At 37.2% G+C, this 26958-nt stretch overlaps 2 protein-coding genes and 1 pseudogene across 2 annotated transcripts; all 3 read left to right on the top strand.

The window, feature by feature from the left end:
- The first annotated feature begins 1427 nt into the window (after nucleotides 1–1427).
- On the top strand, nucleotides 1428–2393 carry LOC134378967 (olfactory receptor 10C1-like). The gene has a single exon (XM_063098248.1). It carries the CDS (start codon nucleotides 1431–1433, stop codon nucleotides 2391–2393), a length of 963 nt encoding a protein of 320 aa, XP_062954318.1. The 5' UTR covers nucleotides 1428–1430.
- A 19002-nt stretch (nucleotides 2394–21395) lies between these two features.
- LOC134378968 (olfactory receptor 10C1-like) lies at nucleotides 21396–22361 on the top strand. Its single transcript, XM_063098249.1, has one exon. It carries the CDS (start codon nucleotides 21399–21401, stop codon nucleotides 22359–22361), a length of 963 nt encoding a protein of 320 aa, XP_062954319.1. The 5' UTR covers nucleotides 21396–21398.
- A 947-nt stretch (nucleotides 22362–23308) lies between these two features.
- LOC134379304 (N(6)-adenine-specific methyltransferase METTL4-like) lies at nucleotides 23309–25631 on the top strand (annotated as a pseudogene).
- Nucleotides 25632–26958: the final 1327 nt, after the last annotated feature.

The following is a 26958-nucleotide window of genomic DNA, read 5'->3' on the forward strand; positions in this document are numbered from 1 at the left end:
AGAGACAGCTTAAGTAAACATTAATATTGACCCAGCATTAGATGGCTGTACTAAGATTTGAACCCAGATAGAATATTTCCATAATACTCTATATGACTATGCTACTCAGTATATAGTTGGATGTGTGTTTCTCTCCAAGGATGTACATATGTATGTGTATATGTAAGAATACATATTTTGCACATTTTTTTGTGAATCTACCTAGTATGTTTCTTTATTGACAACAATTCGGAACCTGTGAAAGCATACTTTTGAACATATATACTGGCTTCAAATATTAATGTGCTGTAAACAATGATGTGGCATGAACAAATGCAGTGCAAGCACAATCTCAGGTTATTTGATGAACAGGTAGACTCCAGAATAGTCAAAGAAAAATCCCTTCATTCTCTGTCCTTTTCAGGAAAAAACATTATTTAGATTTCTGACTGATGACATTTAAAAAAGAACAATCCAAACTGCATTACACCCACAGAAAGAGCAAGGAGTATTTTCTCAGGAGCTGATAATTATTAGATTGAGAGAAAAAAAACTGTCCCAATGGAGATTTTAGAGGGAAATCAGAATTAACTTCAGAAAACAGAAAATGCACCAATGGGCAGAATACATGGGCAGAGTAAAGTTTAGCATTTAAACATTTGTTGTTTTACAAAAACTTATTACTTGTTAAAGGTGTTAGATAAAATGGTAAGCGAAAATTTAAAAAAACATAAAATTCCACAACCTGTGTCTTCTCAGGAAGAAATCAGCAAGTAATTGTCACTGGAATTGTATGAGTGCTATCATAGAAGTTATAGGATAATGGGATTACAGAAAAGGGAGAGTATAACTGACAAGTATGGGTATTAAGGAGAGCAGGAGTCAGGGAGAGTTTACAGAGAGGAGTCAAAGCTATGCTGGAACTTGAACATAGATAGTTCACGAGATGGACAATCAGGAAAGCACATATCAAGCCTCAATGGAAAAATGAGCATAAAGACAATAAAATATGTGTGACGCACATTCTAAAAGATTCAAGTAGTCTGCTGTGACTATAACTTGAGGTTCATTAGGGTAATGAGTGAGATGAAACTTATCAATTGTCAGTGACCCGATCTATAGATTTTCATAAATCATATTAAGAAATTTAAAATTCAACTTGCAGAAAATGGAAATTTTTATCAAGGGACACTCTGATGGAGAAAGGATTGCAAATGAGTAAAACTAATGGAAAAGAATGACAAACTTATCTGAGAAGTACAAGACAGATGTGACGTGAACGGCTGTGCTGCTGTCTTCCCATGGCTGCCACTTCTAGTCTTTCACATCTCAGCGCATCCTTCTCATTCTCAGTGTAACTCTCTGACTTACTAAAGATTTTTAATATAGTCACTTATTTCTTTTCTTTGATGGAATCTTTCTGGTGACTTTGCTGTTCTCTTTTCCAGATCATGAGCCTCAATTGCTCCTTGTGGCAGGACGACAGCATGGCCGTCAAACGCTTTGCATTTGTCAAATTCTCTGAGGTCACTGAACAGTGTTTCATTTTATTTACCCTCATCCTACTCATGTTCTTAGCATCACTGATGGGCAATGCTCTCATAGCTCTTGCTATCTGGACCAACCCAGTCCTCCACACCCCCATGTACTTCTTCCTGGCCAACTTGTCCATCCTGGAGATTGGCTACACTTGCTCTGTCATACCCAAGATGCTACAGAGTCTTGTGAGTGAGGCCCGAGGAATCTCTCGGGAGGGTTGTGCCACACAGATGTTTTTCTTTACGTTATTTGCTATCAGTGAGTGCTGCCTGTTGGCAGCCATGGCTTTTGACCGCTATATGGCCATCTGTTCCCCACTCCACTACGCAACACGAATGAGTCGAGGTACGTGCATCCATTTGTCAATGGTTTCTTGGGGAGTGGGGTGCATGGTAGGCTTGGGCCAGACCAATTACATTTTCTCCTTGGACTTCTGTGGCCCCTGTGAAATAGACCACTTCTTCTGTGACCTCCCACCCATCCTGGCACTCGCCTGTGGGGATACATCCCATAACGAGGCTGCGGTTTTTGTCGTGGCAATTCTTTGCATTTCCAGCCCATTTTTACTCATCATTGCATCCTATGGCAGAATTCTAGCTGCAGTGCTGGTCATGCCCTCACCTGAAGGCCGCCATAAGGCTCTTTCCACCTGTTCTTCTCACCTGCTCGTAGTAACACTCTTCTATGGCTCAGGGTCTGTCACCTACTTGCGACCCAAGGCTAGCCATTCACCAGGGACAGATAAACTCTTAGCCCTCTTCTATACAGTGGTGACATCCATGCTCAACCCCATCATCTATAGTTTACGGAACAAGGAAGTCAAGGCAGCTCTCCGGAGAACACTGGGCAAAAGTAATGTTTTGACTATTGGATAGGTAGCAGAGGAACATGCAGATCTGCTCTTCAGAAATGAAGCACACACAACCCAAGAGTAAACAAACAAAAAACTGCATTTTTTCCCCTTTTAAAGAACATCTTTAATAACAGTAATGATAATTTTGGAGTCATCTCTGTATTCAGAGGTGAAGTTCTGATTGCCAAAATGTGAAAGAAAGCTGGCTAGTAAAGAATTTAAGTAGGGGAGTCCAACATTAGACACATTATCCAAAATATTTTAGTCTAGGCTTGTTGTATAAATTACCAGGTTATGCCTCAGCAGCCTGGCGGAAACTGTCTACTTTCAAGCATTTTCTAGTGCCTGAGGGGCCTATCTGACTTCAGCCCAGGTCAGAAGAGCGTGTGTTCCCACATAGGCCTGTCCCATATGACTCTCAATTCCCTAGTAACTCTATGAAGTACATTATTTTCTTCCATAAAATAAAATTCTTCAACTAATTATTGCTACATAATACAGAGTAAAAGCATTCTGTTTGTGATTTGCATGTACCACAAATATATGTAAACATTAAAAAAAAGCAAACTCTTAAGTTTCAAAGGTATTTATGCAGAATATTAAATGAAAAAATGGGAAATTTCTATTGAGTTACCAAGGAGAAAATGTCTTAAAAATAAAGAGACATAATGTGAAAACACAATGATGGAAGAAGAAAACTGAAAAAAATAATTAATATAATTATTAATAAAACCTAATTTCTTTTTATGTAATTTAAAAAATTTACACGTGTGCAGATGAATCCTGATTTAATGTATTTGGAGATCATCCAGAAACTTGCACTGAAGAGAAATGAACATTGTTATAGCACAACTCAGTAGCTCTAGGCACCTCTGCTGACACTGCCTTGGATTTGAATAACTAGTTCTCAGGGAGGTGTCGTGTTAATCTTTGATCTATGAGAAACTAATAGCTACTCATATAGTAGTAGTAATATGACAAACAGTGGACAACTGTGACTGCTTCCATGACTTAATTTAAGGTTATCTACCAAATAGAGAGATTTAGTCCTCTCTCAGAAAATGATATTTCTACTATTGGGGCATAATTGCGATGCGCACTAATGACCACATAATACTTTGTGGTTTTTATTTACAAGTGCCTATAGTAATCAATAATGGCAACAATCTGAACATGCAGAAAGAACTGAGAGGTTAACAATCATGCTACAATTATGGGCAGAAATTATACATAGGCATTGGAGATGATAACATAAGTCTATTTTTAATATAGAAAGTAATTAATGATTTATTATGCATTGAATCAAGTTCAAAAGAATTTGTGTAATATGACCACTTCTTTATTTTTCTACTGTGATTTGATCATTATGCATTGTATACATGCATTGAAAGATCACATTGTACCCCATAAAAATTTGTAATTATTATGTGACAATTAAAAATTTTTTAAAAATTTTAAAAAAACCTTTATCTTCCACATATAAGGGAGAACATGTGGAATCTCTCTCTCTGTACCTGGCTTATTTCCCTGACCTTAATTTTCTGCAAGTTTATTCACGTTGCTGAAAATGGCAGAATTTCATTCTTTTTTATGTCTGAGAAGTATTGAATTATGTATATATACCACATTTTCTTTAATCATCTGCAGAAGGACACTTAGGTTGGTTCCAACTGTTGGTTACTGTGAATACAGCCATTATCAAAGGGAGTGCAGGTGTGACTTCACCCTGTTCATTTTCTTTCCTTTGGATATACACCCAGGAGAGGGATGGCTGGATCATATGGTACTTCTATCTGTAGTTGTCTGAGAAATCTCCACAGTGTTTTCTATAGTGGCTGTACTAATTTAAGTTCATACCCACAATGTGTAAGAGTACTCCTTTCTTTGTATCCTTGCCAGCATTTGTTATTTTATGTCTTTTTGACAATAGCCATTCTCTCTAGGGTGAGATGCTATCTCATTGTGGTGTGGAAGTTTAAAAAGTCGATCCCTTGGAAGTAGAGACTAGAAGAGTGGTTACCAGAGACAGGTGGAGGGAAGGAGGAAAGAATGATGGGGAGAGGGTGGTCAGTGAATACAAAATGTTACAGAGACAGAAAGAATGGGTCTAGGGATCTACAGTAATGTCAGGGAGACTACAGTTAACAACAAAGTACTGTGTATCTTTGAAGAGCTAAACAAGATGATGTATATTTCTAACACAAAGAAGTGGCAGATGTTTGAGATGATGGATATACTAAGCACCATATGCTCATTGCACACAATATGAATGTACCCAAATATAATGTTGTACTCCATAAATACATACAATTATCATGTGTCATTTAAGAAAAATAAATTAAAAAGATAAAGAGAGAAATAGAGAGTAGAATAGTGGTTACCAGAGGCGGGGAATGTTCGTGGACCTGTACAAAGTTACAGTTAGATAGGGAGAATAAGTTCTGGTGACCCAGGGTGACAATAGCTAATAACATTGTGCTGTTATTTCAAGAAAACCAGAAAAAAAGGATCTTGAATGCTATAACCACAAAGAAATGATAAATGTTTAGGTGATAGATAAGCTAACTATTCTGATTAGATCATTATACAATACATTCAAGTACTGAAACTACAAACCATACGATGAAAGGTATACAATGAAAAAGAATTAAAATAAAAAAATCATTTTTCTTAATACATATATGATACATGTTTTTGAGAACAATTTGTTAAATATATAGAGGTGTAAAGATTAAAATTTAATTTGGTGATATTCTTGAAACCCAAAAATAACCACTCTAAATATTTGAGGCAATTTATTTTAGCCTATTTATTTCTACTGACAACGTACCCACACAAGTCACTTCCATGATAGATTATGTTATCAAAACATAAGGCGATTATGGTATATATACACAATGGAATACTACTCAGCCATAAAAAAGAATGAAATTCTAACATTTGCAGCAACATGGATGAGCTTGGAGAAAATTATTCTATGTGAAACAACCCAGGTAGAAAAAGAGAAATGCTGCATGTTCCACTCATAACCGGGAACTGAACCCATAAAAAACAAAAGAGCAATAAAGAGAGACAGAGAGAAAGAAAGAAAGAACAATCACGGTAATACGTTGAACTTTTAAGAAAACTAGAGGTGGGAAAGGAGAGGGGACTGAGGAAGGGAGAGGGGCTAATGAGGAGTTGGTCAATGGACACAAGGAATGATTGTGTATTATAATGAAGAAGAAGCTAACTTTCCTTACCTAACCATCACACGTTGTACACAGTTACTGAAAATCAATATTGTATCCCACATGTATGTATAATAAATTATTCAAAAAAATAAAAAGTAAAATAAAAAACATATCGTTTAAAACAGTTGAGTATGAAAAGTACCAAAAACACATATTTTAGAACATTTGAATGTTTAATGTTTTTAAATATCTACATTATCATTAATTAACATAACCACAATATTTTCTCTATTAAATATACCTGAAGAGTTAGAAATGTCTTATTAATTTTGATCCTCAGACTCTGTGCTGTTTGGTTTCAAAGAGCCTTGAGTGCACATTTTCCTCATTACTAGCCACAACAACAAGAAAACAACAATAATAATGATAACTATGATTTACTGAATTCCGATTGTATAAAAGAGGCAGCTCAAGCTTGTTAAATGTACTGTCTAATTTGACCTACAAAACCCCTGCCCTATTATTGTCCTCATTCTTCACATGAGGAAACCAGGCGACTGAAGGCAGGAGGACCCAGTTCCCAGTGTCGGGAGGACAGAACAGTGTCCAGTCCAGGCAGTCTGATTCCAGAACCCAAGATGGTAGGTTCTATTCCATGATTTTTAAGATCGTTTATTTCATTTTTTCTGATTCCTTGCATTCGTTTTCCTTGAGATAAATGAGAATGAAAAAGACCAAATGTATCCAGGGTTATAGCTCTGATGTTTAGGCTTCTTTCTGACTTGTGGGATTTTTTTTGGCCGGTTTTATTTGTTTTGTTTTGTTTTGTTTTGTTTTGTTTTTCTTCTCTCTCTTTATTTTTTCTTATGTTAACTCAAGTGTAGAATTCTCAGTCTACATCGAGCCCAGGGCAGTTGTACAGTAATGAAATCTTACTTCTTCCATGTTGAGAATGAGTTTGTTCTGAGGTTTCATTAATGACTCAGTCATCATTGGTCTACAAAAAGCTTGCAGGCAGCATCGAATAAAGAACTCCAGAAACCAAACATAACTGCCACGATGACTGCCAGTAACAGTATTTGAAAGCCTCTCCTTTGATTTTAATCAGAAATAGTCTATGTAAACAATAACAACAACAACCTTTGACTCATATTTAAGAATAATGCTAAAGAAAATATAAACAATACCTAAAGTGACGACTATCTTTGAAGTAAACACATTGTAATCCTCTTTTGTAGGTAGACCATGCCCTCTGTTTACATAAAAATCCAGTAACAAGTATGTTCTGTCACAAACTTCCAAAGCAAATAGATTTTTAGAATGTGCTAAGGTTAATTGGATTCACTAATGAATAAATCTGCAGGGTATAAAAAACAAGTTGTTTAGGGCTTAAAAATAAGGGTATATAAATAGAAAGTTTGCCAAAGGAATTTATTACCTTTGTAACTCTTAGAAAATAAGAGAAAACAAGTTATAAAAATGTAACAACTTACTAGCTTCCACAGGTAACTTCTCTACTTACAAAACTAAAGCAGGGGTTGATTTGCAACCAATAAGCAGTTGGCCAATTCTGACCTGCTGCCTTTTTGAATAAATGCAGTTTTATTAGAACACAACTACTCTCAGTGACATATTGTCTATATACGGTTTCTTTCATGCTGTAAGTAGAGGTTAATAGTTGCTAGAGAGATTGTTTGTGCCAGAAAGCCTAAAATATTAAATATCCAGCCTAATATATAAAATGCTTACTGATCCTTGTTACATATTAAAAGAGACTTAAAAATCATACCAACAAAATGGAAGGTATGAAATTTGTTTGGATCTCAATTTGAAATAACTAAGATAAGAAGTCATTTTTAAGATGAGAAAATGTAAACATAGGCTGATAGATAATAATAAAACATTGTTGGTTAAGATGGCAGACTAGAGGTGATCAATGATGTTCCTCTAGAAGAAGCAGACCAGAGCAGGACCAACACCACCACTGTAGCAGTTGCCAGTGCCATTGTCCATTCCCAGGAATGTCGCCTGCCTTCCCAAAGAGAGGTTTGTCCTGCTTGCTGCCTCTGTGGCCTGCAGTGCAGCCGCTACCACTGCTGCCTCCACAGTTCCCAGCAGCCAGCCATGCCACTGGATCCCTGCCATGCTGCTGCTGGTCCTGCCACCAGAGTGGATCACGGGACCCTCAGCAGTGCAGCCATACCCTAGCCACACCAGCCACCTCAGCCACGTGTGGGACTCCCCCACTGCCACTAAACTAGCTACACTGGCCGTGCATAGGACCCCTGGTTGCTGCACTCCCGCTATACCAGCCACCCTGGAATCTGCAGGAAATCCTTCCACCACCACACCAGTCACCCTGGCTAAGAGTGGGACCCTCTGCTGCTGCCATGCTGGCCACATTGGCTGCAGAAGTTACCCCCCACTGCTGTTGCACCAGCCACTCCAGCTCCGCAAGCCACTTGGGCTTCATGCAGGCCTCCCTTCCACTGCCCACTTGACTGTATCAACACAAGGAAGTTCACAAGTGGAGCTGCTGACAAGAGGTGAGGGAGTATAGACCTCCATCACAGTGGACCAACCCAGAGGGAGAATTCCACTGCCCATGATGTTATGCACCTGTACATGGGAGCTACATGGACAGCCCTCACAAATGCCCTAACCCAGGAACAGACACATGCAGAACCTCCAAAGAGTGCAGAAGAAAATTGCCAGCCACCAACAATCTATCCCCCAACTGAAGGAGGCAAGGACCCAGGAGGAGCCTCTGTCATTAGAAATGATGAAAGAGAAAAACCATCCATGGTCACACATTCAATCTGAGGAGCTCCAGGTATACCCCAGTGCATCTATCAGGGTCATGAAGTACTACTGGGGTTCCAACAAGCCTGCCCAGGTCACTCGCCCCAGCAATATAGTGACAGAGCACCCAGACACTTCTCCCAAGAGCTTGAGAGCTCGCCTCTGTCCTCAGTTAGCCAACACAGTGTCACTAATCTCAGTAAGGAACCACTACATGTGCCTTGCCTAGGCTATGTAGGCACTTACATGTAACTCTGATATTGAATAGAGCCAAAGTAACTGCATAGAGGCCACAGTACTGTGTCTACCTGGAACCAATAATGGTCTACATAAAACATACTTATGGGCTGGAGTCTTACCTCCACAAAAGCCAAACCAAAATAATAGGAAAAGCAACTATTGTGCCAGCTGACCAGATATCAATACAGGGATAATAGAAATGTAAAAAAAACCCAAGAAAATATGACACCACCAATGATTACAATAATTCTTATGTACCAGACCTTATAGACCCTATATAGCAAGAAACCACTGAAATGGCTGGAATGGAATTCTGAGCAACAATCTTAAGGAAACTCAATGAGATGCAAGAAGACTTAGTTAGAAGACACAAAACAATGAGAAAAACAATCCAGGATGTGATAAATGAAATCACCAAAGAGATAAGTACCTTAAAAAGAATATAGCAGACTCCTGGAACTGAAGTATTCATTCATTGAAGTACAAAACACAATCAAGAGCATAAGCAGCAGGCTAGAGCAAGCAAAATAAAGAATTTCTAATCTCAAAGACAGTTTTCTCAAAATAATCCAGGCAAAAAAAGAAAGAAAAAAAAGAAAGAAAGAAAGAAAAAAGAATTTTTAAAAATGAAGAAAATATAAGAGAGCTAGCCCAAAACCTTAAACACACAAAGATCCAAAATCATGGATGTTCCAATAGGGAGGAGAAAGGGAAAGGAATTGGAAACATACACAATAAAACAATACTGGAAAACTTCACAGATATTGGGAGAGACAAGGACTTTTGATCCAAGATTCTTAAAGATCCCCAAACAGATTCAATCCAGAAAGGTCCTCTCTGAGACATATTATAGTCAAACTGAAAAAAATCAAAGACAAAGGGAGAATCCCCAAAACAGCAAGATAAAAGCATCAAGTAGCCTAGAAGGGAGTTCTCATCACACTAACTACAGATTTCTCAGCAGAAACCCTTTAGGCCAGAAGACAATGGGATGAAATATTCAGAGTACAAAGAGAAAAATACCTGCCAGCCAAGCATAAAATACATAGCAAGGCTATCCTTCAGAAATGGAGGAGAAATAGTGTACTTCCCAGACAAACAAAAACTGCCTGAGTTCACCACCACATGTCCAGCCCTTCAAGAAATTATTGAAGGAATCCAGCAAATGGAATCAGAAAATGATAGTCATCACCATGAATATTTGAGAAAGAAGAAAACCTACTGGCTCAACAGATATGCAAATGACAAAGAGAAAGAAATTTTATCTTACCGCCACCCCCCAAAAAACCAAAAATACTGAAGATGAACAATAAAAGGAAAAGAAAGGAACAAAAGATATTTACAACAGCTAAATAAAAATCAATAAAACACTAGGATTACCACTTTCAGTACCAATATTAGATGTAAATGGATTGAATTCTCCACTCAAATGACATAGACTGGCTGATTGGATTAGAAAACTAGACCCAACTATACCTACAAGAAACTCACCTCACTTGTAAAGACTCACACAGACTAATGTGAAAGGATATAAAAAGATATACCACACAAATGGAAACCAAAAAAGAGCAAGAATAGCCATTTTCATATCATATAAAATAGACTGTAAACCAAAAATCATTAAAATAGATGAAAAAGGCCATTATATAATAATAAAGGAAGGTATCTGGAAAGAAGACATAAAAATCATAAATATATATGCACCCAATACCAGATACCCATAAATATAAAGCAAATATTACTAGACCTTAAGAGAAGGAGAGACACCCAATACGATAATAGTGAGGGACCTCAAACCACCTCTCTCAACATTGGACAGATTACCTAGGCACCAAATCAATGAGAAACACAGGCTTTAAACTACACATTAGACCAATTGGATGGGGTAGGTATCTACAGAATATTTCCTCCAACAACTACAGCATATACTTTATTTTCTTCAGTACATGGAACATTCTTCAGGATAGATCACATGTCAGATAACAAATAAAGTCTCAACAAATTTTTAAAAATTGAAATCATTTCAATTATCTTTTCAGATCACAATGAATAAAGCCGGAAACCGATGCAACCAAAACTCTGGAAACTATACAAATACATGTAAATCAAACAACATGCTCCTGAATGACCGAGGGGTCAAAGAAGAAATTAAACAGTAATCTTGAAACTAATGAAAATAAAGACACATCATACCAAAACATGTAAGATACTGCAAAAGCATTACTAAGAGGGTAGTTTATTGCAACAAATGTTTACAGCAAAAGACTCAAAAGACTTCAAATAAACAACCTAACATTACACCTCAAAGAACTAGAAAAATAACAATAATCCAATCCAAAAATTACCATATGGAAAGAAATAATTAAGACCAGAGCAGAATGAAATGAAATAGACACCAGAAAAATGATGCAAACTATCAAGAAAACAAAAGTTTGTTATTTGAGAAAATAAACAAAATAGAGAAACCATTACATAGACTACCTAAAAACAGAAGAAAACCTGAATTGAAAAATCAGAAATGAAAAAGGAGACATTACAACTGATACCAGAGAAATACAAAGAATCATTGCAGACTATTACAAATACCTGCACACCAACAAATTTGAAAACCTGGAAGAACAGATAAATTTCTGGGCACATATAAACTACCAAGAATGAACAAAGAAGAAATAGAAAACCCATACAGAACAATAATGAACAACATGACTGAAGCAGTAATCATCAGTCTCCCAACAAAGAAAACCCCAGGTCTGGATGGATTTACTGCTGAACTCTACCAAACCTTTACACAGGAATTAATACCAGTTCTCCTCAAGCTATTCCAAAAAATTGAAACAGAGGCCATTCTCTCAAACTCACTCTATGAGGCCAGCATCGCTCTAATGCCAATATCAGACAATGAAGCAAGAAAAAAAAAACCCCAAAAACCACAGGCCAGTAAACCCGATGAACATACATCTAAAAATTTTCAAGAAAATATTAGTAAACAGAATACAGCAGCATATAAAAAAGATTGTACAACATGATCAAGTGGGATTCATCACAGGGATGCAAGGATGTTTCAAAACACACAAGGCAAAAATGTGATAAACCACATCAACAAAATCAAGGACAAAAACCGTGTTATTATCTCAATAGATGCAGAAGGATTTCAGAAAATTCAACCTCCCTTCATGATAAAGACTCTCAACAAACTAGGTAGAACAGGAAAATATCTCAACACAATGAAAGCCAAATATGACAAAACCACTGCCAACATCATCATGGATAGGGAAAAGCTGAAACTTTTTACCTTAAGAAAGGGAACAAGATAAGGATGCCCACTCTCACCCCACCTATTTAAAACAGTACTGGTAGTATTAGCCAGAGCAATCAGACAAGAGAAAGAAATAAAGGGCATCTAAATAGGAAAAATGAAGTCAAATTTTTCCCATTTTTCTTTGACATCATCCAATATAGGGAGAAACCTAAATAAACCTATATCAAAAAACTCTTAGGGCCAATAAATGATTTCAGTAAATTTACAGAACACAAAATCAACATACAAAAATCAGTAGCATTTTGATAATCTAACAACAAAATAGCAGAAAAAGAAATCAGAGGAAGTAAGCCCATTTACAACAGCCACCAAAAAATTAAAATACATAGGAATAAGTTTAACCAAGTAGGTGAAAGATCTGTACACCCAGAACTACAAATCACTACTGAAAGAAATGAAAGAAAATACAAAAAGATGGAAAGACATTCAATGTTATTGGATTAGAAGAACTGACATTGTGAAATGTCCATAAAACCTGTATTAGTTTGTTTCTGTGGCTTTTAACAAAGTACCTGGAACTGGATGCTTTGTAAGAAAATTAAATTTATTGCTTACGGTTTTGAGGGCTGGGAAGTCCATTATCCAGGGAACACATCTGATGAGAATCTGGGTGGTGGCAGCAGTGACCCAGGGGTCTCACATGGAAGAAAATGGTGGATCGAAGAGAGCAAAAGACCAACCTCCTATTAACTTTCCTTTTAAAGCCCTCAGAAACACATCCCTGAACACCATTATTAATCCATTTGTTACTGTACAGTTACAAAATCTAATAACCTCTTCAAGGACCCACCTTTCAATTACAATAATAGGATTTCCCACCCTCTTACACTGTCACAGTGGGGAAAAAGATATTGGGGACCATTCAACCTAAGTCACTACCCAAAGTGATCTACACATTCAATGCAATCTCTATCAAAATACCAATGACATTCTTCACAGAAATAGAAAAAACATTCCTCACACTCATAAGGAACAACAAAAGACCCCAAAGAGCCAAAGCAATACTGAACAAAACAATATAAAGCTAGAGGCATTACACCATTTGACTTAAATTATACCAGAAAGTGATAATAACCAAAACATACTACTGGCATGAAAACAGACACACAGACCAATGGAATAGAATAGAAAACCCAGATATCAATCCGTGAACTTACAGACAACTAGTCTTAGACAAGGCAATAAGAACATACATCAGGGAAAAGAGAGCTTCTTCAGTAAATGGCGCTGGAAAAATTGGACATCCATGTATAGAAGAATGAAAGTAGAGCTTTTTCCATATACCAAAATCAACTCAAAATGGATTAAAGACTTATATTTAGACCCGGTATAAAACTCCTAAAAGAAAATCTAGGGGAAACACTTCAGGAAACAGGTTTGGGAAAAACTTTACAAATATGATCCCCTAAAGCACAGGCAACAAAAGGAAAAAAAAATCAAATGGGATTATGTCAAACTAAAAAAGCTTCTGCACAGCAATAGAATTAATTAACAGAGTGAAGTGATAACCTAGAGAGTGGGAGAAAATATTCACAAACTATGCATCTAACAAGGGATTAATATCCAGTGTATACAAGGAACTTAAACAACTTGACAGTGAAAAAACAAGTAAACCAATTAAAAAATGGACAACAGAGCTGAATAGATATTTATCAAAAGAAGATAAACAAACGGCCAAGAGTAATATGAAAGAATCCCAACACCATTCAGCATACGGAAATATAAATCAAAATTGCATTGAGAGATCATCTCACCCCAGTTAGACTGGCTATTCTCAATAAGACAGAGGATAACAAGTGCTGGTGAGGATGCAGAGAAAATGAAGCCCTCCTAAACAGTTGGTGGAAATGTAAGTTAGTGCAGCCATTAAGGAAAACAGCATGGAGATTCTTCAAAGAACCACAGCTAGAACTGCCGTACAATCCAACAATCCCACTCCTGTGTATATATTCCATTTCCAAAGGAATGGAAATCATCATGGTGAAAGGATACCGGCACTCCCATGTTTATCACAGCCCTATTTACAATTGCCAAGAATTGGAACCAACCATGTCCATTGACAGAAGATGTAGATATCCCTTCAACTTGTTGATTTCCTTTCTTCTGGGTATATACCCAGAGTGGGATTGCTGAATCGTATAGTAGTTCTATTTGTAGTTTGAGAAACCTCCATACTTTTTCCATAATGGCTGTACAAATTTATAATCCCACCAACAATGCAAAAGAGTTCACCTTCCTCTGCATCCTCACAAGCATTTCTTATTCTCTGTCTGCTTGATAACAGTCAGTCTAACTGGGGTGACATAATATCTCAATGTGGTTTTCATTTGTCAAACTCACGTGTAGCAACACAGTTATCACAATTTATTAATTTGAGTTTTATAACAATCAACAACTATTAAATTCATCACTATAATATGACATGAAAGTTACTTATGTAGTTTTCATAACTGTTATTGATGTCTATTCTGCCTACTTTGGGCAATTATTTAAGTCCAAATATTTTAATAGTTTAGAGCATTCAAAAAATTGTTTGCAATAATGCATTTCATTTGTATTCTTATCGTACTATGTTCATAGCCCATGATATCAATTTCTGGTAATGTAATAAATTTAGTATATTTAACTATTGATTCATCTACCTGTTACTTCTACTTTTTTTTTTTCTTTTCTTTTTTTGGCTTTCTAAATGTTAGCATTTGCCTGCAAATACAGAGTTGTCCATGACCACATCACATGAGAGAGAATCAAACTGCTTTGTGACACTAGAGTGAGAAGAAAATATAAATCTCCCACTGCAAGGTGGCAAGATGAGTATTCAGAACAGGGAGGAGAATTTAGGTATAACATATTCATATCTCACTGTCTTTCAGGAAAGAGAAAGTCTCAAATGAATCATCATGTCATCTGCACAGCCATGTACGCTTCTGTGTGTGCACATGCATGTGTATAGCTAACAGCATTGCAAGGAGAGACATGATGTTTTCTCACGAGACGCACAATTTTCCTGCAATCATACATGGTCCCTGGTCGCAACAAAGGTGTCTCACTGCACAGTATAAGAGTTAAGGTTGAGGCAGATTTACAACTTTTGAATTTTGGGAAGTTATAAGAAGGGGCAGAGAAAATCAGGGAGTGGCTCATCAGAAGCAAAAACCATCATCTACTTTCCCCCCACAGATGTTATGACTAAAGGTATGTCACTTAACTGATGTCTAAAGAAAAGAGGGCTGTGGAAAACAGTGAATTAAAGCAGGAAAATGCACAGCCAATACCTACAGAATTTTTCAGTTTCGGTCATTATTTTTTTAACTACTTTTCACCTTTTCTGAAGAATATAACCATTTACTCAGTTTCCTAGAACCCTGTTATGAAATTGCTGTAACTTATTCTAAATTAATTATTTCATAGAACATTGATATTTCTCTTCTTGTTGGAGAGTGAAAACTGTCTAGATTATCCTTTTTATGGTAATGTATGTAGTCAAATGATAAAACCATTTCTACTGTGTTATGTTATGGCATCCGCCAGCTAAATACTGGGTCCTTGATGAAATGATTATGGGGAAATTGTGGACAGAAATTGTGTAAGGCCAATCCATAATCTTTTAATGATCAATTTTCACAAGTTATATCTACTATTGAAGTATTTTAGAAATGAAGATTACGTAATAATGAAGGTTAACATTTGTTGAATGTTTCTTGTGTACCAGGCACTGCACTAAGTGTTTCAGATATAGTATCTAATTGTGTATAATATGTTCTTTGGTTGATGGGAAACAAAGAAACATTTCACTATGAAAGTAGATGAAATAAGTGACTGAGTCACTCAAGGAACATTCCTAGTTATGTGGAGCCAACCCAAAATGAATTGCTTGTGTTGAATTACTTGTGAAGCAGAACTAATTAGATTGTGTTTGTCTTTGATCTTGGGGCTGTGTAAGGGTAGCATGTGAAGCCAAGCCACTGAGCTATTCAAATTACTTAGCTCCCTTCTGTGTTTCTTTCATACATCCAATTATCACTGAAACTCCACTCTGTGATTTAAACCTTCAGAAACTAGCCAGTGTTTAGAGACAACTTTTACAACATTTAATAAAAATCTATAGAATATAATTTATCACTAGGTATGAAAATCCTGTATCTTCAGATTGTATCACAGTGCCTGTTTGAATGAGTGGATTACTGACTCTTAAATAGGCTATTGTGTATATTGACGACAACAGATATTACACGCAGTGTCCTACGAATTCATTAACGTGAGGCTTTAAAATACAGAAGCTTTTGTGTTTCAAAGGCCATTTCTTACTTTTTATTCATGGTTTGCCTCTAGAATATTGGCATTTTAAAATCAAAACACTAGACAAGAAAGATACAAATGATTTCATCATTTTACATTTACAAGGGAATGATGAATCAGAAACTTTAAGTAAAACAATGCATCAGATTGGAGGCAGAAGTAATATCCATGCAAAATTGTTCTCCTGACTGCTGATGCTTCTTTCTGCAGACCCCTGACACCTACCTGGAGCATACGTCTCTCCTTCCAGAGGTAATTAGGAAAATAAAACATTTTTGGTATGTATGCAAAGCTGACTTCTACCACCTCTCGGATCTCAGGTCCCTAGACTAAGGTTAACAGAAGAGGAAGTCCTAAAAACAATAGAGACTGTAACTTTAAAAAATCAGATTTTACCTGGTTCGGCATTATTTCAAGTGACAGGGAAGGAGAAGAGAATTTTACAGTTCATTTCTTGGTATTCTCCCTTCCAGACAGTCCTATACATACATTTTTATGTGATTGGTTACTTATTTCTAAACAGAATACCATTGTTTGTCCGTTTATATATTTAGAAGTACTCACAGACCTTCTCTACCTCTGATACTCTATTTTTTTCAGTTGTCATCTCTAAACTTTGTGAGGTTTTGAAATGTACTTATTTTGGGGTGCACCTTTTTACTCATCCTGTGAGTCCTAAAAATATCAAATGATTAACAGCATGCCCTATCCTTTGTTCAGTCAGTCCTCACATGTGTCCCATGCACCAACAGGTTCCTCCCCCTAACCAACATCCGCTGACCCTCATCCTCAACACAGACATTGGCATGTTCTATCTATAGTCTAAATGGGGCAAAGGTGTTTATGAAAGAAAATCTTCGTAATGTCACCAGTTAAGAAAAGTTAGATGTTTTCTTTTCTGGCTGGGCACTGCTCTCAGTTCCTCCACCTGTGTCACTAAGGAAACTGCAGTTTGGCCTGAAGGCATGAGTATATAATGGGGAGGATACATACCTGTAAATTTAACTCCTAAATAGGGTGACAAACTCCACATCCACACCTTTCTATGCAATTGCTTAAACTATTATTGAACATCCAGGATATCTAAGAAAATCTTTTCCTTTTAGAAAAAATATGAAAGATAAGTAAGCCATTGTATTGGGTTTCTTTGCCTCAGCCTAAAGTGAATGTTGTTGCCACATGGCTAATTAGATATTTGAAATGAATTACAATGCACGGGAAATGTTTGTAAGTCCTTGAATGTAAGTGAAAATGCATCCTGACATACTCGATAAGCAATTATTCCAATAGCCATATACATTAAGTGTCCATGTAATCACCAACTTACTACTTTATATTGAGTAGTGTTTTTGCTTTTTTTTCTTATTGATTATGATATTCATGAGATACAAAGCTGATTATCACCTCTCATGCCCCACATGTGAAGGCCAGTTCCATACTGGCAACCTGCACCTTACCAAAAATTGTGTTTGTACCCCATGTCCCCCACCCAGTTATCCCTCAACTCTCTCCACCTCCCCATTTTGCCCTCACTCTGCTTTGTATCCCAAGGTATATTCTCTCCCTCTGCAAGTCCAACGCACCACTGTGGACTTTTTTTCCTTCCTTCTTTCTCTCTTAGCTCTCACTTATGAGTGAGTGCGTGCTTATCCCTCTGTGCTTTGCTTATTTCATTCAGCATAAGTTTCTCCAGGCTCATCCATGTTGTTTCAAGTGGGAGAATTTCACTCTTTTTTTTGGCAGAGTAGTATTCCATGGTATATATATACACAACACATTTTCCTTATCCAATCAACCATTGATGGAAATTTAGGTTGGTTCCATATCTTGGCTATTGTAAACAGAGCTGCGATGAGCATGAGAATGCAGGTATCTCTTTGACATGATGATTTCCAATCCTCTGGGTATATACCCAGAAGTGGGATTGCTGGATCGTATGGAAGATCTCTCTGTAGTTGTTTGAGGAAACTCCATACTGTTTTCCATAGTAGTTGTACTAATTTACAGTCCCACTAACAGTGCAGGAGTGTTCCCTTCTCTCCACACCCTTACCAGAATTTGTTATTCACCATCTTTTTGATTATAGCCAGTCTAACTGGGGTGAGATATTATCTCAATGTAGGTTTAATTTGCATTTCCCCAATGTCTAGTGATGTTGAGTATTTTCCCATGTTCCTATTGGCCATTTGTATGTCTTCCTTTGAAAAATGTCTATTCAGCTTCTTTGCTCATTTTTTAATTGGGTTCTTTGGGGTTTTTTTACTGTGAAATTGCTTGAGTTCCTTGTATATTATGAATATTAGTCCCTTGTCAGATGCATAGTTAGCAAAAATTTTTTCCCACTCTGTAGGTTGTTGTTTCACTCTGTTGATTGTTTCTTTCACTGTGCAGAAGCTTTTTAGTTTGATGTAGTCTTAAATGTTTATTTATTTATTTATTTATTTATTTTGCTTTTTGTGCTTTCAAGCTCATGTTCATAAAATCTGTGCCCAGAACTAATCCTGAAGTGTTTCACCTATATTTTCTCTTAGTAATTTTACAGTTTCAGGTCTAATACTTAAGTCTTTAATCCATTTTGAGTTGATTTTAGTGTATGGTGAGAGGTGCATATCTAGTTTCATTCTTCTGCATATGGATATCCAATTTTCCCACCATGACTTGTTGAAGAGGCAGTCTTTTCCCCAATGTAGATTTTGGTTGCCTTTGTCCAATATCAGATGGCTGTAAGACTGAGGGGTGATTTCTGTGTTCTCAATTCTGTTCCACTGGTCTGAATGTCTATTTTTATGTCAGTACCATGCTGTTTTGGTTATGATAGCTTTGTAGTATAATTTGAAGTCAGGTAGTGCTATGCCACTGGCTTTATTTTTTTCTCAGGATTGCTTTGGCTATTCAGGGTATTTTGTTGTTTCATATGAAGTTAAGATTGTTTTTTCCATTTCTGTGAAGAAAGTCTTTGGTATTTTGATGGGGATTGCAAGTGATTCCACTTATTCTCTGTTCTTAAATTTCTGAAACTTCTGCAAAGATCAATGGATAACCAATTTAAGAGACTGAGTGATGTACCATATACCTCTATTTTATCCCAGGATGTGTATGTATGTATGTATTTACATGTTCTTTTTGCTTTTTCTCTCTGCATGATGTCTGATGAACAGGAAAAACATGTAACAGAGAGGAGGGTGATGAATAGGAGAATTGATTAGATATTGTGATACAAAATTCCCCAAGAGGGGATATATATGAGGGTGAGTCTATTGTGACAATTCATGTACATGTGGGTACATGCACTGCTATGACTAATACTTACTGAGACTTAGTCACCATGTTTATGGAATTAACTTACTTAATCTCCATAGTAACCTCATGAGAAATCTCCTTTTATAAATGGGAAAATTGAGGAATAGACAATGTATGTAAATGCCAACATCAACCCAGCATTAGATGGCTCTACTAAGATTTGAACTCAGATAGTATATTTTCAGAATGTCCTTAACTGCTATGCTACTCAGTATGTTGTTGAATGGATGTTTCTCTCTGAGGGTGTACAGAAGGATTTGTATATGTGAGAATATACATTTTGTACATATTTTGTGAGTATCCCTGGTATGTTTGTTTGTTGATAATAATTTGGGACCTATAAAAGCATACTTTTAATATATATACTGGCTTCAAACATTAACATGTTGTGAACAATGATGTGGTATAAATAAACGCAGTAGAAACATAACTTTAGGTTACAATAATGAACAGGTAGACTGCAGAACAGTCGAAGAGAAATCTCCCCATCCTCTGTCCTTTTCAGGAAAAAAACATTATTTAGATTTTTGTTTGAAGACATTTTTTAAAAATCCAAATTGCACTACACCCACAGAAAGAGCGAGGAGTATTTTGTCAGGAGCTGATAATTATTAGATCGAGAGAAAAATAACTGTCACAATGGAGATTTTTGAGGGAGAACAGATTTAACTTCTAAAAATAGAAAATGCACCAATGGGCAGAATATAATGTCAGTCAGAGTAAAGCTTAGCATTTAAATTATTTTTGTTGCATAAGAACTTATTAATTGTTAAAGGTGGTACATAAAAAGGTAAGCAAAAATGAATAAAAACATAAATTTCCACACCATGTGTCTGTATTTGAGGTTACTGTCAGGAAGAAATCATCAAGTAATTCTCACTGGAGTGGTATAAGTGCTATCATAGAAGTTATAGAGTAATGGTATACAGTGAAAGTGGAATGCAACTAACTACTACTGGGATGAGGGAGGGCAGAAGTTGGCCAGAGTTTTCTGACAGGAGAGAAAGCTATGCTGGAACTTGAACATAAACCATTCACTAGGTGGACAATCAGGAAAGGACATGTCAAGACCCCATGTGAAAATGAGCAGAAAGAAAAGGAAATATGTGCAGGACACATACTAATGGATGCAAGTAGTTAGCTATGACTATAACATGAGGTCCATTTGGGTATTGACAATATTATCTGAGCAGTACAACACAGATGTGATGGGAACAGTGTGCTGCTGTCTTCCCATGGCTGCTCCTTCATGTCTTTCACACCTCAGCTCTTCCTCCTCACTCTCAAGAACCCCCTCTGACCACCTAATCTGAATAGGTCAGTCACCGGGACGTACCCTGGCTTTAATTTTCTGCACTGCTGCAAATAATTCTTTATTGAATTTCTTTTTTTCCATTAACTTAATTTCTGCTTCCCTTCAGTAAAGTATAAAGTCCATTTGGGGAGAAATGAGTTTTTTCACTGCTAAATTCCAAAACCTATAAAAGAAACTGCAAAGTACTATGGGCTCAATACTTCTGAATGAATAGCTGAAGAAAGCAAGTCAGTAGCAACATAAATGAAGATAAATGGATAGATATGAGGGGTCTCTTATCTGGGAAGATTTGACAGGAGATTAAAGGAACGGATGAAGGGAGAAATGAACTTGAGTTAACATTTTCCTATTTTATGGGTGGTGGTGACTATATTGTCAACGAATCAACTGATATGGTGAACATACAATAGAATTTGCTTTGAGAAGGTATGAGAATGAGTGTAATATCTAAACTTTTTGAATCTTAGAATCGCAGCTAAGAAACTTAACTCTCTGACTTAATAAAGATTTTTAATATAGTCACATTTCTTTTCTTTGATGTAATCTATCTGGTGACTTTGCTGTTCTCTTTTCCAGATCATGAGCCTCAATTGCTCCTTGTGGCAGGACAACAGCATGGCCATCAAATGCTTTGCATTTGCCAAATTTTCTGAGGTCACTGAACAGTGTTTCCTTCTATTTACCCTCATCCTACTCATGTTCTTAGCATCACTGATGGGCAATGCTCTCATAGCTCTTACAATCAGGACCAACCCAGTCTTCCACACCCCCATGTACTTCTTCCTGACCAACTTGTCCCTCCTGGAGATTGGCTACACTTGCTCTGTCATACCCAAGATGCTACAGAGTCTTGTGAGTGAGGCCCGAGGAATCTCTCGGGAGGGTTGTGCCACACAGATGTTTTTCTTTACATTTTTTGGTATCAGTGAGTGCTGCCTGTTGGCAGCCATGGCTTTTGACCGCTATATGGACATCTGTTCTCCACTCCACTATGCAACACAGATGAGTCGTCGGGTGTGTGTCCAGTTGGCAATCATTTGTTGGGGAGTGGGAAGCATGGTAGGCTTGGGCCAGACCAATTATATTTTCTCCTTGGATTTCTGTGGCCCCTGTGAAATAGACCACTTCTTCTGTGACCTCCCACCCATCCTGGCACTCGCCTGTGGGGATACGTCCCATAATGAGGCTGCGGTTTTTGTCGTGGCAATTCTTTGCATTTCCAGCCCATTTTTATTGATCATGGCATCGTATGGCAGAATTCTAGCTGTGGTGCTGCTCATGCCCTCATCTGAAGGCCGCCATAAGGCTCTCTCCACCTGTTCTTCTCACCTGCTCGTAGTAACACTCTTCTATGGCTCAGCTTCTGTCACCTATTTGCGGCCCAAGGCTAGCCATTCACCAGGAACGGATAAACTTTTAGCCCTTTTCTATACAGTGGTGACATCCATGCTGAACCCCATCATCTATAGTTTACGGAACAAGGAAGTCAAGGCAGCTCTCTGGAGGACCCTGGGCAAGAAAAATGTTTTGATTCGTGGATAGGTACCAGAGGAACATGCAAATCTGCTGTTTAGAAATGAAGCACACACAACCCACGAGCAAAAAAAAATCCTGCATTTTCCCCCTTTTAAGGAATGTCTTTAGTAACAGTGATGGTCATTTTGGAGTCATCTCTGTACTTAGAGCTGAAGTTCTGATTGCCAAAATATGAAAGAAAGCTGGCTAGTAAAGAGTTTGAGTAGGTGAGTCCAACATTAGACATGTTTTCCAAAATATTTTAGTCTAGGCTTGTTTTATAAATTACCAGGTAATGCCTCAGCAACCTGGCAAAATCTTAGTCTTCTTTCAGGCGTTTTCTAGCCCCTGAGGGTCCTATCTAACTTCTGCCCCGGTCACAAGAGAGTGTGTTCCCACATAGGCCTGTCCCATATGACTCTCAATTCCTAGTAACTCTACACTCTGGTTTCTCTTCAGATCGTATAAATCTTTCACCTTTTCAATTCCTAGTAACTCTATGAATTGCATTATTTTCTTCATAAAATAAAATTCTTCAACTAATTATTGCCACACAATACAGAGTCAAAACATTGTTTTTGTGATTTTCATCTACTGCAAATATATGTAAACATTAAAAAAAGCAAACTTTTAAGTTTCACATGGAGAAAATGTCTGAAAAAGAAAGAGATAAGGGGTGTCTCTGGGCCAGTGCAAGCACTCCCTACCAAGTCTGGCCTGACCCTTAAAATAAGCTCTGAAAGACCCAAGGGCTCTTCAACACAGAGACACAGCTGAGTGCTCCAAGTTGCCTTGGAAACACTTTTCTGTACAGCAACACGGTGGCACCCGTTGACTCTTAGAAAAGGAAAACTTTCCCCCTTTGCCCTGAAAGGGGTGTCTTTTATGACCAACTTAGATGGGTGCTGTTGTCATGATAAGAGTCTGGGAAGGTGGCATGCACTTTTCTGACCAGGGAAGCGGTGAGGAAGAGAATGTCTGTGGTACATCAGATATCACCTGGGTGGTTACTGTATCATCTTTCTTTCTTTAACAAGATAAACTATCAACTTTACCAGCATCATGAGTCTAGCTGCAATAAAAATGAGCTCACTTCTGTCCCCTTTGATTCTCTTCAAATGGAGTCTATGTCCTCTTTTGGAGCCTCTGCTACAATTATTGCATCTGACTCTGTGAAGTATGCACAAAACAAATGTACTTCACAGGGCCTGGTTTTCCAAAGCTTTGCAATTTCAAATACTGACCTTGCAAAGGACAGGAAACTTTCCCCAGGCTATAGTCTCTGTTGTAAGATAAAGAATTGTAACACAGCAAGGTTGCTAGCTCAAAGACAGACAGGTTCCTGATTGATATGTAAAGATACTGCGAAATTGCTATAAGAACAGAATGTCTGCTAAGATCAAGCTTTTGTTGGTGGATCAACTTAACTTCTTGAAAATTGCATTATGGAATGCCTATTGTTAAACTTGTTAAACTATACTTGGCAAAAAACGCACCTATGTTCTCTTCCTGAAACTTCCTGGTCTGGAGAATAAATGCAGGAAGAGAACCCCAAATTGTGGTTAATTTCTCAAATGGAAGGAATGACTCTATCTTGAGGGTTCTGGGAGATTAACCCCCTTTCAGGGCTTTTCTAGGCTCAGAAGAGTTGGGCTTTGAGTAATTTTTGGCAGCTCCATCACCCAGGGGAAAAGGGATGACAAATCCATGGGAGGCAAAGCAACATGACTCTATCACTAAGTCAGAGAATGATGATGGAGGAAATCACGAAGTGTTCATACAAAAATACGTTTTTCGATCTGAACTATTTGATGTCACCAAGCCTTATATAACTTCAGCAGTTCACAAAGAATTCCAATGTAGTAATGAAAAGGAAGATTTAACGAATGGTGGTTTAAAAAAAATCTCCGTTTCTATTATTGGGAAGAAGAGTAAAAGATGTTAATATATCTCCAACATAACCAGTGCCACTTTAGACAAACCCAAGTACAAAATGGCGCCGCCTACCTCCTCCCCTCGGCTCCCCCCTTCCCTTTAGGAGAAGCCTCCTGACTTAAACAGAAACCCGTTTTCCTTCTGCAAGGATGCAGTTCTCCACCCCGATCCACATTAGCATAATGACCCTCCTTGATGGTATCAGCCAGCCCTTGGCACACTATATAAGCTCTACTACCCCCACACCTGGTGCTGTCCCCTCTTCAGGGCAGCCCTGGGCCCTGTGGCACTCTGACCACAGCCCAGCAGATTTCTTTCTTTAATAAAGCTTGAATGGTACCCAGCATATCAGCTCACTTTCTTTCAGATGTATTGTTTTCAATCAAGGTGAATTGGATGCTATAGAATACCATACAAAGATCAGGGAGCTGATTTTGGATGGATCTTTACAATTAATACAAGAAGGTCTCAAAAGTGGTTTTCTTTTTGAAAAATAGGACAAGTGTAGTGAGCCCATTATTTTATCACTTGATACCTGCAATTTGTCAGAATTTTGTGAAATGGCCAAGCATTTGCCTTCTCTGAATGTAACGGAACTTCAAACATTGCAATTGATGGAAGATGATATGACTGTGCAGAGCAGGATTTATTTTCATGGGTTGTTGAAAACAACTCCAGATTTACAAAAATGATTGCTTTAATGGGACAAAAATACCTATTGCCACCAAAAAGCAGTTTTCTTTTGTCTGATCTCTCTTACATGCAGCCACTTCTGAACTGTGGGAAAACATTTGATGTAATTGTGATAGATCCACCATGGTAGAACAAATCAGTGAAAAGAAATAACAGGTACAGTTATTTATCACCACTGCAAATAAAGCAAATACCTATCCTTGAATTGACTGCACCAAACTGCCTTGTTACTTGGGTGACCAATAGACAGAAACACCTACATTTTGTAAAGGAAGAACTTTATCATTCTTGGTCTGTGGAGATAGTTGCTGACTGGCATTGGGTAAAAATCACCAATTCAGGAGAGTTTGTGTTCGCATTAGATTCTCCACACAAAAAGCCTTATGAAGGTCTTATACTGCAGAGAGTTCAAGAATAAACTGCTTTACCACTAAGGAATGCAGATGTAAAAGTGCTCCCTATTCCAGACAACAAATTGTCAGCATGCCCTGTACTCTTCACTCACATAAGCCACCCTTTGCTGAGGTTTTACAAGACTACATCAATCCAGATGGGGAATGTTTGGAATTGTTTGCTCAAAATTTACAGCCAGGTTGAACTAGTCGTGGCAATGAAGTCCTCAAATTTCAGCACGTGGATTATTTTCTTGTTCTGGAGTCTGGAAGCTGAATATGGTTTTAATTAAAGCAGTGATTTCTTCAGTAAAAAAAAAAAGAAAGAGATAATGTTTAAATGCAAATATGAGAGAAGAAAATTGAAATAAAAATAATTAACATAATTATTAATTTAAAAATTTACTCCTTTTTTAAGGTAATTTACAAAATTTACATGTGTGCTGATGAATCCTGACAATATATTTGGAGATTATCCAGAAACTTGCACTTAAGAGAAATGAACATTGTTACAGCACAACTCAGTGGCTCTAGGCACCTGTGCTGACACTACCTTGGATTTGAACATCTAGTTCTCAGGGAGGTACTGTGTTAACCTTTGATGTATGAGAAACTAATAGCTACTCATATAGTAGTAGTAATATGACAAACAGTGGACAACTATGACTGCTTCCATGACTTAATTTAAGGTTATCTACCACATAGAGAGATTTAGTCCTCTCTCAGAAATTGATATTTCCACTATTGGGGGATAATAGTGATGCACGCTAATGACCACATAATATTTTGTGGGGTTTTTTTACACGTGTGTATAGTAATCAATAATGGCAACAATCTGAACATGCAGAAATTACTGACTGGTTAACAATTATGCTAGAATTATAGGATAAACTTATACATTTGCACTAGAGATGATAACTTATGTCTGTTTATTAGTCAAGAAAATAATGAGTAGTTTATTAAGTATTAAAGCAAGTTCAAAATAATTTGTTAATATGACCCCTTTTTTGTTTTTTACTGTGATTTGATCATTACACAATGTATATATATATTGAAACCACATTGTATTCCACAAAAATTTATAATTATTATGGGACAATTAAAAATTAAATGAAATAAGAAAAAGAACTTTATCTTCCACATATGAGTGAGAACATGTGGAATCTCTCTCTCTCTTACCTGGCTTATTTCCCTGAACATAATTTTCCCCAAATTCATCCATGTTGCTGCAAATGGCAGAATTTCATTATTTTAATGGCTGAGTAGTATTGCATTGTGTTTATATATCACATATTCTTTAATCATCTGCAGAAGGACAATTAGATTGGTTCCAACTCTTGGTTATTGTGAATACAGCCATTATCAAAGGGAGTACAGGTGTGACTTCACATTGTTCATTTCCTTTCCTTTGGATATACACCCAGGAGAGGGATTGCTGGATCATATGGTATTCCTATCTGTTGTTGTTTAAGAAATTTCCATATTGTTTTCTACAGTGGTTGTTGTACTAATTTACATTCCCACCAACGATGTGCAAGAGTTTCCCTTTCTTTGTATCCTTGCCATCATTTGTTATTTTCTGTCCTTTTGATAATAGCCATTCT

The sequence above is a fragment of the Cynocephalus volans genome, chromosome 5, assembly GCF_027409185.1.
Source record: "Cynocephalus volans isolate mCynVol1 chromosome 5, mCynVol1.pri, whole genome shotgun sequence".
Taxonomy (NCBI): domain Eukaryota; kingdom Metazoa; phylum Chordata; class Mammalia; order Dermoptera; family Cynocephalidae; genus Cynocephalus; species Cynocephalus volans.